Here is a 12393-nt window from a genome sequence, read left to right on the forward strand (position 1 = left end):
GCTGAAATGGTTGGAGATAAAAAAATATTTATAAAATTAATAAGTTACTTGTTGTATTGATACTCCTTAAAATATATTAATATAATAGTTTAATAGGTTTTGAAAGAAAACTTAGCAATGATTTTGATGGGGACTACTCAACATCCCTATAGTTGGAAAGAGTCGTGTACATTAATAAGATGAATATATATATTTCATGATTTTGGAGGAAACACATTATACCTATTTATATATGAGGAGGAAATTCAAATTATATACCTGTATTTGAATTATATTATGATTGTTTGTATTATGAAATTTTTGAATGCATTGATATTATATTGTAGAATATTTTATTCTATCAAATTAAATTATTTTTTAGAAGTTTATATTTTAGATTTTACACTGTTTAAGTTTTGAAAAAGATGCGTAAATTTGAAATTATGAATCTCGAAATAATTTTTTAATTTTGTAAACTCTTATTTAGGTAAAACGAAGATTTATGTAATATAATTATATACTTAGTTTGTTTTATTTGACATTGAATACGTAAATTAATTTTATATTGCATCGAGTGAAACTTAATTTTTCGTTTCAAATTCAATATAAAAATTATGTTATTAGATGAACACGAAACCATTTTATCATTTTTTATAACACATTAAGCTAGATGATGTTGTAGTAGTTTCAACGTTTCGTTTTCTAATTTTACTATTCACTGATGATTCTTGTTTTAGATGGAGTAATATAACGAAAATATAATGGAAATATTTTACTTTAATTAATTATTAATTAAATTATTCCTTTCCATATCTTTTTGAAAAAAAAGGAAACCAACATTAAATTTTTTCCCCAAGAAAATTGAATCTCGATCCGTTCTTAAGGATATAAATTAATGAAAGTGAGAATTTGACTTTCTGGAACTAAATTTTGACCGTGAATAATAAATAAATGTAGCTTAATAAATAAAACAATCCAAAGCTTAACTATATAGGGTTTTTAATTATAAAAATGCTGTTTAAGAAAAAAAAAAATCAATTTTGTTAACGACTATATCTTTTAACATTATTTTTATTCCCCCAAGATCTTAGTTTACACATAAAAATAAACATAACAATAGTATAAAGTCTTTGACATTTAAACTTGTATATATAAAAATAAGGAAAAAATCTCTTTAACAACTTTTTTTTTTGACAACGCATACGTGACAGTCTATGATTGATCCGTTTTAAATATTTTTTTAAAGGTAAATTCAAACATACCAATAAAATGATGACACGTGTCCCGTTGTCAAAAAATTATTAAAAAAGAGTTGTCAAAGTATCATTGTCCTAAAAATAAACATAACAATAGTATAAAGTCTTTGACATTTAAACTTGTATATATAAATCCTTATACAAGTTGGTATTTGACAATGATCACTTCCCTACCTTAAATAATAAAAGGTAACATCACTGTTTGAGTTTCAATGATAAGAAACATATTCTATGCTCGCAGATTAAACGTGGAGGTTGGAACAAAGCTTTTATCTATAAAAGTAACGCATTTGCTGAGAACAGAAGAAAATGCAGTTTAGCAGATATGGCATACAATGGATATTCTTTTCATCTTCTTCTACCTCTCATTGCTATACTTTCTTTATTGATTACTATTACTGAAGGTGGTGTTGCTCCTTCTCCAGAAATACCTTTGTTGAATCGGAATAGTTTCCCACCTGGCTTCATCTTTGGTACAGCATCCTCGGCATACCAGGTACACTAACATGTTTATTACCTCTTACAAGTTCAGTTTCATATGACTGTGTGCATGCAGTATGAAGGTGCAGCAAATGAGGGTGGTAAAGGGTCATGTATTTGGGACACCTTCACTCATAAATATCCAGGTACACACATTTGTGTGCTTCTTTCATATCCAGAAGTTTATACAATTGTTCACGTATATGCTAATTTGCATGCAGATAAGATAAATGACAGAGGCAATGGAGATGTTGCAGTTGATTCATATCATCGCTACAAGGTATGCAGGTTCAAACTGTTTGTTTCTTCGATGTAATTTATCACTTGTCATTATTAATTATGGTAGAAGTTTCATATCGATTAGAGATAAGACCAATTCATAATATATAATTGGGTGTAAACTTCACTTTACAAGCCGGTTTTGTGGGATTGAATTAAGTTTAAAGTCGATTTAGGAAAGTGTATTAGAAGTCCCGTATAAAACTAATTCATAATATATAAGTGAGTGTAAATCTCACCTTTTAAACCAGTTTTTTATAAAATCATATATATATATATATATATATATATATATATATTGATTTTTAATGAATCTATAATTTAATTTAGGAAGAAAAAGAATGCAAAAACTTAGTTAAGTTTATCCATGGAAATGATGAGATTAATTGTAAGTATGTGATATTTCAAATGTAAATGATTTATGTACCGATTTTATATTATCTCTCGTTAAGGGAATGAAGATAAAACAAAATACTTTAAATTATATACAAAAGGTAATTATAACACATTTATAAATGTTGTTAATCACTTTTTATATTTTAGTAATTTGAGTTTGGCTTTTCAAAATATTACTTTAGATATTCATACAATAATCTTTTATGATAATTATGTTCTTAATCATAAACTTAATATTAATAGACCACTTTATAATTTTAACCAATCAAATAATGATCTTGATACATTTAAAAATAATATATATGTAACAAAAAAAATTCTAATAATTATCACTTGTTACTGAATCTAAATAACTAGTCATACTATGAATTTAGACATGAAAGAGATATATCATAAATTTTATATTAATTAAAGGTAAAATTAATTTAAAATATATTAAAATTAACAATATTTTATATATATAATAATTTATTTAATAGAAATGAGTTGAATTTAAACTCAAGCATCTACCGACTATCGGATACAGAGATATTTGTAACTATGACAATGAATTTTTTTTATATATATATATATATATATATATATATATATATATATATATATATATATATATATATATATATATTATTCCAGGTGTGGTTGATCAGGTGATTTATGATATAGTTATTTATTATTGAGTGACATAATATATAATGAAAAATCAAGGCAAATTGCATTTTTTTTTTCTATTTCTAGTTTTATATATATCTCTAAATTGTTGATTATTAAAGAAAACTCTCATTAATCATTTGCGTTACTATAATATGAATTGGAGTAAAGATGAGTACACTTCCATACCTATATTTGTTTATTAAACTATATACTATTACCAACGAAACATCATCACCAAATTAACTAATTAATTAAGAAATCGATTAGACCATTGTAAGTTCAACTAATAAAGAAATTTTAAAAATAAAAGTTAGATAAAGAGTATGCTATCTTATTGATATTATATTGCAGGAAGATGTTGGGATTATGAAGCATATGAATTTGGATGCTTACAGATTTTCCATATCTTGGTCAAGAATTCTTCCAAGTAATTTAAATATAGATAAATGATGATATTTTATTTTAATTATTTATTTATATTCATAAACTATAAACCTATCTACAGGTGGACAATTAAGTGGGGGTATAAATCAAGAAGGAATTGACTATTACAATAAACTTATCAATGAACTGGTGGCAAATGGTTAGAAAAAAAGTTTAATTATTGATACTTTTATTATGGTTTACATTTTAGTAATTTCTCATGTTAGTGACGGATATTAACATAATTTTAGGTTTAGAACCATTTGTGACGCTTTTCCATTGGGATCTTCCTCAATTTTTAGAAGATGAATACGGTGGCTTCTTAAGTTCTCGTATTGTGTAAGTTTTGCAATTTAATTACATTTTCACTTGAATGCTTTTCTAAATTGTTTTGGGAACATTTCTAAAAAATCACACATGTTTTAATACAGTAAAGATTTCCAAGACTATGCAGAGCTTTGCTTCAAGGAATTTGGGGATAGAGTGAAAAATTGGATAACTTTGAATGAGCCATTAACTTATAGTCAACAAGGTTATGCAGTAGGAATAATGGCACCGGGACGATGTTCTTCTTGGTTGAATCCTAATTGCAATGGCGGCGATTCTGGGATAGAACCCTATTTGGTCGCACATCACCAACTTCTGGCTCATGCAGCGGTCGTTAATGTCTACAAGACCAAGTACGAGGTTAGTTATCATTAATTGGCACACCTTGAACATCTTACGTTTCTTAAATCCGAATAATTTTTAATAAAAAAACTGTGGATGCAGAGAATTCAAAATGGTTTGATAGGCATAACTTTGAATTTTATTTGGTGCGAGCCACTGTCGGAAGACAAACTTGATCGAGAAGCTACTGAACGAGTTATTGACTTCATGTTTGGATGGTAAAGTGCTTCCTTCGTTATCCATAATACTTATTATTGGAAATTTAAATGAGTTTAAATTTTACATTATTAGAAATGAGAAAGTGAAATACCGAAAATGTTTAAAGATATATAATTTATTGTTATAAGATTTTTGGTTAAGATTGGTATCAATTTTTTTATGTAATTAAACTCAAATCTTATTATTATTGTGTCTTTAATGAAACTTAGTAAACCTAATTGTAATTCTTAACAAAACTTCTAGCCTGTTAAGATAAATGATCTTACAAAGAAGATATTCGTGATTGAAAATGTTTCAATCAAAGAAGACTATACTAATACGAAAAGGACTCACTTTTAAATAAATATTCTCTAATGATTTTTTTTCTCGATAAATCCAACATATATACATAATACTTATGAGATAATTTATTTGTTCGACTGAAGGTTTATGGATCCACTAACAAGAGGAGATTATCCCAAAAACATGCATTTGTTGGTGAAATCACGATTACCAAAATTTACAAAAGAGCAATCCAAATTGCTTATTAATTCGTTTGATTTTATTGGCATAAACTACTATACCGCTAGATATGTATCTGATGCACCAGAATTAAGAAATGTCAGAAGCAGCTATATGACAGATGCCCTTGCAAATTTTTCACGTAAGCATGCTTATATAATAACTTATATTTATTATATATATATACATGTTGAATTTGAGTATATGTTGAATCTGATCTTTAATAGATAATGACATTCCTTTTGCTCTTTTGCTCTTGTTATTGCAGATATGCGTGAAGGAAAAGCTATTGGTCTAAATGTAAGCTTCTGCTTCGCAAGTTTAGTATGTTTTTTCTCAATAATAACAAAGATATTTATTATATTTTTGATGATTATCCAGGTTGCTTCAGATTGGTTGTATGTTTATCCAAGAGGATTTCGAGACCTCTTATTCTACACTAAAGAGAAATACAACAATCCTTTAATTTATATCACTGAAAATGGTAAATAGCCTTCAATATCACATTTATTTTCCCTTTAATGTTTTTTAAAACTAGTTATAAATAAAAGAATGAAAAAAAAAACTTAGTATGTATATAAATGCCCATATGGAATTTTATTTCCGGTACATATTTGAAGAAAACATGTCACGTATTACATTTTTCTAACTTTTTGTTATAGGTATAAATGATTATGATGATCCATCACTCTCACTTGAAGAATCTCTCTTAGATATTTACAGAGTTGATTATCATTATCGCCATTTATATTATCTTCAAGAAGCAATTAAGTAAGTTAATTTCTTTTCGTCTTTAAAAGAGATTATTTTGTTTGTTGTTAAGAAATTTCTTTTCTTTAATTGTTTGCTTTTCCATGTAAATGCAGGAATGGTGTAAATGTAAAAGGGTATTTTGTATGGTCACTCTTGGACAATTTTGAATGGAACTTTGGTTACACGATGCGATTTGGATTGAATTTTGTAGATTACAGAAATGGTTTGAAAAGATATTCCAAACTTTCTGCTCTGTGGTTCAAGGATTTTCTTAATATAGAATTCAAACATCAAAGTTCCTTGTAATAATGTTCCTATTTGAAATTCTTAAAATAATATTTATATATATTAAAGAATATGTAATTTTTAGAATTATATTTGAAATTCCAAAAAAAAAAAATTGTATTTTCTGTCGTCACTTGTTTTATGTTTCTTGAGGTTATCTAAGGATAAAGAACAAAAGCAAACAAATATATATCTAAAGGAGATTCTTATGGGAAAAGGAGAAAAAAAATGGGTAAGTTATTATTTTCTATATTATTTATATATATAGAAAATAAATTATCTGAAGTTTAGTTCTATTTATTATTTTTGTTAAATTCTCAACTGGAGTACACAATGTAATAAAATACAAAAAAATGTACAAAATTTATAACAAAATCTAATGTACTTATCGAAAATATGGGGTTGCAAGGAAGGGGATTGACATTAAAAATTAAGTTGAAGAATATGGTTTGACTAGGAGAAACACTTTTCAATAGAGTTTTCTTTTTCCTTTTCCTTGACTGGTCTTTAACCCTGTAAGAAATATCAATTAATAAAAAATCTACAAATACATTTGAATTTGTATATGATTTAAATATCCCTTGACCTAGTTTATCAACATATTAAAAATAATTAATCTCCTTGAACTAAAACTTTTAAAGCGTATCCAAAATGAGGTGGCAATTCCGTTAACTGTTTGAGATAAGTTTAATGACACATAATTTGTACAAAGTTCATCCTCCACATATTTTTTTAGTTTTAATAATTATAATTATTTGATTCATTCAATAAAATAAAATTATTGTTAATTTTTACACAATATATTTTTCATAATATATATACCCTTAATCATATTTACATAAAATTTATTTCAAACCTAAAATTAACTCATAATTTTATGAATTAAAAAAAAAAAGAGCATACGATAAGTATGAAATTATAGCGATTATTTGATACGTATGTATAGCGTGGTTGTGGATAAGCAAGTAAAGGTGGCTATGAGTGAATACAAATTTGTCAGCAGTGATAAATTGTAGCAATAATTATGGTATAACGTGTTTCTTCTTCTGTTATGCTGAACCCAGAAAACGTTAACAAACGCTCACCAAAAATAAAATAAGAAATTTTATTTTATAGTATTTATAGTAATTTTTTAGCAATTCTTTAAACTATTTTTTTAGGTATTTATAGTATTTTTTTTTTAATTTTTGTATCAATGTTATAGTGTTTTTAAAATATACACACATTTCAATAATAATTTTTTCTAAAAACCATTTTAATATAAATTTATTTATTCAATCGTATTATGAAGTTTATTTAGTTTTTTTGAGTATCCATGTTTCTAAAGCAACAATTTTGTTCAGTCGAAATCTAGGAAAAGTGAATACAGACCACATTTTTAATCAAACACGTCCTACGGATAAAGGTTGGACAAACAGTCACGAAAATCGATGAAGGTAAGACCAACTTCCCAATCTCAGGTCAAGGTTTTTAAGAGTGTTTTTTTTTTTTTTTATATATATATATATATATATATAAAATTGAAAATAAAAATTTAATTGTGTTTACTTTGTCACTTCCAGTATTATTTATCTTTCACTGTGTTGGTTTATTTCCAATTACTAATTTTATCGGAAGTGGTAAAACTAATTATTTAAACTATTAATTTACATATAAACAATTTAATTATATATATTTTTGCTTAAAAATACATATTGGTCTAGTCTATAAAGTTTAATAGCTGTATTTAGACCTAAGTCTTATATTTTTACCAGAGAGACTTCTCAGAAAATAATTTGGCCTCATTTTTTGAAGAGAAGTTAAAATATATCTTAATAAAATTTGTTATTTATTAGATATATTGTTTAAGTTACTATTATTGTCAATCTACTCATTAATGTTTAGTCTCACACTTGAGATGTATATATCTCAATGTGAGAAGATTATGTTAAAAATCTCATGTCGACAAGTAATAAGACTAATTTATACTACCTAAGTGGTTGCAAATCACACAAGAGTTTTGTGAAATTGACTTATGTCTAAAGTTTACTTTTTAACATAGTATTAGAATAAGATTATAACTTATTCTATTGAAATCAATATCTAGTCTCAGGGATAAGATGTATATGCCTCAACATAAAAGAGTGTGTTAGAAGTGTCTCACATTAACTAAAGATAAGATCAATTCACAATGTAAAAGTAGAAATAGATGTAAATCTCATCTTATAAATGAGTTTTGTAAGATTATATTAAACTTAAATTTTACTTCTTAAAAATTATTAATATATTTATTTATTCGTAGAAGACCATATGAATTATCTTAATACTTTTAATAATTGTTTTTCACAAAAATTAGTTTTGATACATTGAGTGATTGTTTGATAATAAAATCATTTGAAATTCATTCATTATATTCAGTAATAAAATCAAATTTTATTATAACAAAATGATATCAGTGTGTGTGAATTTTATTCACCGTATATGGTAATCAAATCAAATTATTAAGTACAAGATAATATTATTAGAAATAATGAGTTTAAATATTGGTTATAAAAAATGTTATTTATTAAAATGAATTCAATTACTAGTGGAATTTTTTTTATTTATAAAATTAATAGATACGTGTGGTATCAATACACCTTAAAATATATTGAATTCGATATTATTAGTTTAGTAGCTTCTGAATGAAAATAAAAGTCTAGCTTTAGAGTGCGAGAACCAGAATCTTAACAGTTGCAACAAATAGCAGGATTACAGCAAACAAGTGATGTTTTACGTAAGACGAATTTGTTGACCGTGAGACTTTGTTCCTTACAACTTTCAAAATTTCTTAGATAATGATATATTTACCCAATTTGGTATAATCTAACTGAAACAACGGTTTTGAGTTTAATCTAAATATATAATCCCAATTAAATTTTAGAAAATAAAAATACTTCACTGTCATATAAATACTTATTTATATGGTTTACACAAACTTGAGTGAATATATAAGGTTAAAACCATTTAGGTGTCCCTATTTTTGTAAGGTATTTCTAATTTGGTTTCCTTCTTTTAAACCTTCCCAATTGAGTAATTTGAAACAAATTAGCCCCTGCCGTTAAAAATTGTTAACGGTGTTAAAATTGTGCAGAGGTGAGTAGATGACGTGGTTAAAATTCTCCTTTTGAAGTGTTAAAATTGTGCAGAGGTGTTAAAATTGTGCAGAGGAGAATGGGAAAAATTTAAACACCTTTGCACAATTTTAACACCTCAAAAAGAGAATTTTAACCACGTCATCTACCCACCTCTGCACAATTTTAACACCGTTAACGATTTTTAACTTGTTTGAAATTAGCATTTATAAGGACTCAATTGGAAAAAATTTAAACACCTCTGCACAATTTTAACACCTCAAAAAGAGAATTTTAACCACGTTATCTACCCACCTCTGCACAATTTTAACACCGTTAACGATTTTTAACTTGTTTGAAATTAGCATTTATAAGGACTCAATTGGAAATGTTTAAAAGAAGGGACCAACTTGAGAATACCTTAGGGACGCCTAAATGGTTTTAACCAATATATAACTTAAACAGAACCTTCTATATTACGGATAATACATGCAATATTATGATGCAAAAAGAGTGAAGAGTACAACGTTTCATATTATCTTATTCGTCACTAACTGATGCTATTCATAAATGTGTTTCCGAGCATATACTTACTATTATCATGTTAGTTTACGTGTGATAGTAAAGTTTATCAAAATCCTTGCCCAAGTTGGTAATCTTTTCTGACCAAAAAACATCGCTTTCTGATTTAATTTTCTTTTAGGACGGAAATAGCAAGAAATATTTAGATATTTTTAGAAAGAATATGAGAGTAGATAAAGGTTTTCCACTATAAAAGGAACGCATTTGGTGAGAAAAACTTACATACAATTAAGCAAAAATGGCATACAAAGAATACGTACTGCTACCTCTCATTGCTCTACTTTCTTCATTGATTACTGTCACAGAAAGCGTAGCCCTTACTCCACAAATAGATTTGTTGAATCGAAACAGTTTCCCAACAGGCTTCATCTTTGGTACAGCATCCTCAGCGTACCAGGTAATTATGTCTTATCAATGTTAAACTCCATATGAACACCTTCCATGTTACAAGTTAAAATGTTTCAGTTCTTTCTATCAGCTTTATATTATGGTTTTCGGTTCACATGTTTATGTATGTATGCAGTATGAAGGTGCAGCCAATGAGGGTGGTAGAGGACCAAGCATTTGGGATACCTTCACTCACAAATATCCNTAGCCCTTACTCCACAAATAGATTTGTTGAATCGAAACAGTTTCCCAACAGGCTTCATCTTTGGTACAGCATCCTCAGCGTACCAGGTAATTATGTTTTATCAAACACCTTCCATGTTACAACTTCAAATGTTTTAGTTCTTTCTATCAGCTTTATATTATAGTTTTCGGTTCACATGTTTATGTATGTATGCAGTATGAAGGTGCAGCCAATGAGGGTGGTAGAGGACCAAGCATTTGGGATACCTTCACTCACAAATATCCCGGTATATATATATATATATATATATATATATATATATATATATATATATATATATATATATATATATATATATGTATGTATATATGTCTGATTTTCTCTTATTATATACAATTGTTGATATGGTAATTGACATGCAGAAAAGATAGAGGACAGAAGCAATGGAAATGTTGCAGTTGATTCGTATCATCGCTACAAGGTATATTTATTGCCGATTCAAAGTTTTTGTTTCTTTTGATATAATTTATCGACTGTCATCACTAATAAAAAGTAATGCTGATAGCTTTTTAGATATTTGCGTCGTAAAATATGAAACATGGTAAAGTTGTTTTTCTAGTCACGATCATTACTACACTTCTATTAATGATTACCACTAGTAACTTGTTAATCAAACTAAGATTATTATCTTTGGCCGAACCAAATTAATTGGTTATTTATTAATTAAGGAATTGGTTAGATCCTAGAAGTTCAACTAAGGAAGAAATGTTAAACAAGTTATAAAATTATTCTTGTTATCTTTTCTTTTCTATCGTTTTCAAATAAACATGATGTTATGTTGCATATTATATTTCAGGAAGATGTTCAGATTATGAAGGATATGAATTTGGATGCGTATAGATTTTCTATATCTTGGTCTAGAATTCTTCCGAGTGAGTCAATAAAGATGAAAGATTATTTTGGATTAAACTTTACCATTTTGGATCTTTCGTTTTAATCATTTATTTATTTTCGTAAACTACATATCAACAGAAGGAAAGCTAAGTGGAGGTATAAACCAAGAAGGAATTGACTATTACAACAACCTTATCAATGAGCTACTGGCAAATGGTCAGAATAAAAGCTTTATTTTAGCAATTTCGCATGATATTGATGATGATAACACATCGACACTAATCATTATGTATATTGAAATAATTTCAGGTTTGGAACCATTTGTGACTCTTTTTCATTGGGATCTTCCACAATCCTTAGAAGATGAATATGGTGGCTTCTTAAGTCCTCGCAGTGTGTAAGTTATGCAATTTAACTAAGATTTCCACTTGAATGCTTTGCTAAGATGTTTCTGGATCGTTTCTAAATCACACGTTTTTTATCACAGGAAAGATTTCCAGGACTATGCAGAACTTTGCTTCAAGGAATTCGGAGATAGAGTAAAAAATTGGATAACTTTGAACGAGCCATACAGTTACAGCTACAAGGGTTATGCATTAGGGACAAAGGCCCCTGGTCGATGTTCATCGTGGTGGAGTTCTAAATGCAATGGTGGTGATTCTGGAACAGAACCCTATTTGGCTACTCATCACCAACTTCTTGCTCATGCTGCTGCTGTTAATGTCTACAAGACTAAGTATCAGGTCACTTCTTATTATATTTCAACCTCGTACTTGCTATGTTTGTTAAAGTGTAACATATTTTTTAATATTTTAAATGAAAAAACTATGGATGCAGAGATTTCAGAATGGTGTAATAGGCATAACACTGTATTCTATTTGGTACGAGCCACTCTCAGATAGCAAACTAGATCGAAAGGCCGCTGAGCGAGCTATGGACTTTTTGTTTGGATGGTAAGTACTTCCATAAATATGTTCATGCACAACGTAAACTTAAACATTGCTTAATTAATTAGAGTGGTATTCTATAACATTCTTATACTATTATCTATAAGAAAGAAATCACTATGTAAAAATCATGTAATGCTTTATTTGTTCCATTGCAGGTTTATGGATCCACTTACAAGAGGAGATTATCCAGAAAGCATGCGTTCTTTGGTGAAATCACGATTACCAAAGTTTACAAAGGAGCAATCCAAATTGCTTATCAATTCATTTGATTTTCTTGGCATAAATTACTACACTGCCAATTTTGTCTCTGATGCTCCAGAATTAAGAAATGTCAGAGGCAGTTATATGACAGATTCCCTCGTAAATTATTCATGTAAGAAGGCTTCTTTATTAGCTTTTATATATATATATAT

The 12393-nt window shown here is 27.5% G+C and overlaps 2 protein-coding genes across 2 annotated transcripts in view; both read left to right on the plus strand.

Moving 5' to 3' along the window:
• The first annotated feature begins 1646 nt into the window (after positions 1-1646).
• On the plus strand, positions 1647-5912 carry LOC106778493 (beta-glucosidase 12-like). Its single transcript, XM_022787166.1, has 12 exons — positions 1647-1861; positions 1937-1995; positions 3393-3468; positions 3547-3624; positions 3716-3803; positions 3896-4151; positions 4236-4351; positions 4778-4995; positions 5122-5153; positions 5235-5337; positions 5516-5624; positions 5720-5912. Exons 1-12 carry the CDS (start codon positions 1774-1776, stop codon positions 5910-5912), a joined length of 1416 nt encoding a protein of 471 aa, XP_022642887.1. The 5' UTR covers positions 1647-1773.
• A 3872-nt stretch (positions 5913-9784) lies between these two features.
• LOC106778500 (cyanogenic beta-glucosidase-like) overlaps positions 9785-12393 on the plus strand; it is a 12796-nt gene continuing 10187 nt past the window's right edge. The window contains exons 1-8 of the mRNA XM_022778396.1: positions 9785-9962; positions 10353-10422; positions 10559-10617; positions 10993-11068; positions 11169-11246; positions 11340-11427; positions 11518-11773; positions 11868-11983. Of these exons, the coding sequence (XP_022634117.1) occupies positions 9804-9962; positions 10353-10422; positions 10559-10617; positions 10993-11068; positions 11169-11246; positions 11340-11427; positions 11518-11773; positions 11868-11983 (902 nt within the window). The 5' untranslated portion in view covers positions 9785-9803. The remainder of the gene's footprint in view (positions 9963-10352; positions 10423-10558; positions 10618-10992; positions 11069-11168; positions 11247-11339; positions 11428-11517; positions 11774-11867; positions 11984-12393) is intronic.

This window comes from Vigna radiata, chromosome 2 (genome assembly GCF_000741045.1).
Source record: "Vigna radiata var. radiata cultivar VC1973A chromosome 2, Vradiata_ver6, whole genome shotgun sequence".
Taxonomy (NCBI): domain Eukaryota; kingdom Viridiplantae; phylum Streptophyta; class Magnoliopsida; order Fabales; family Fabaceae; genus Vigna; species Vigna radiata.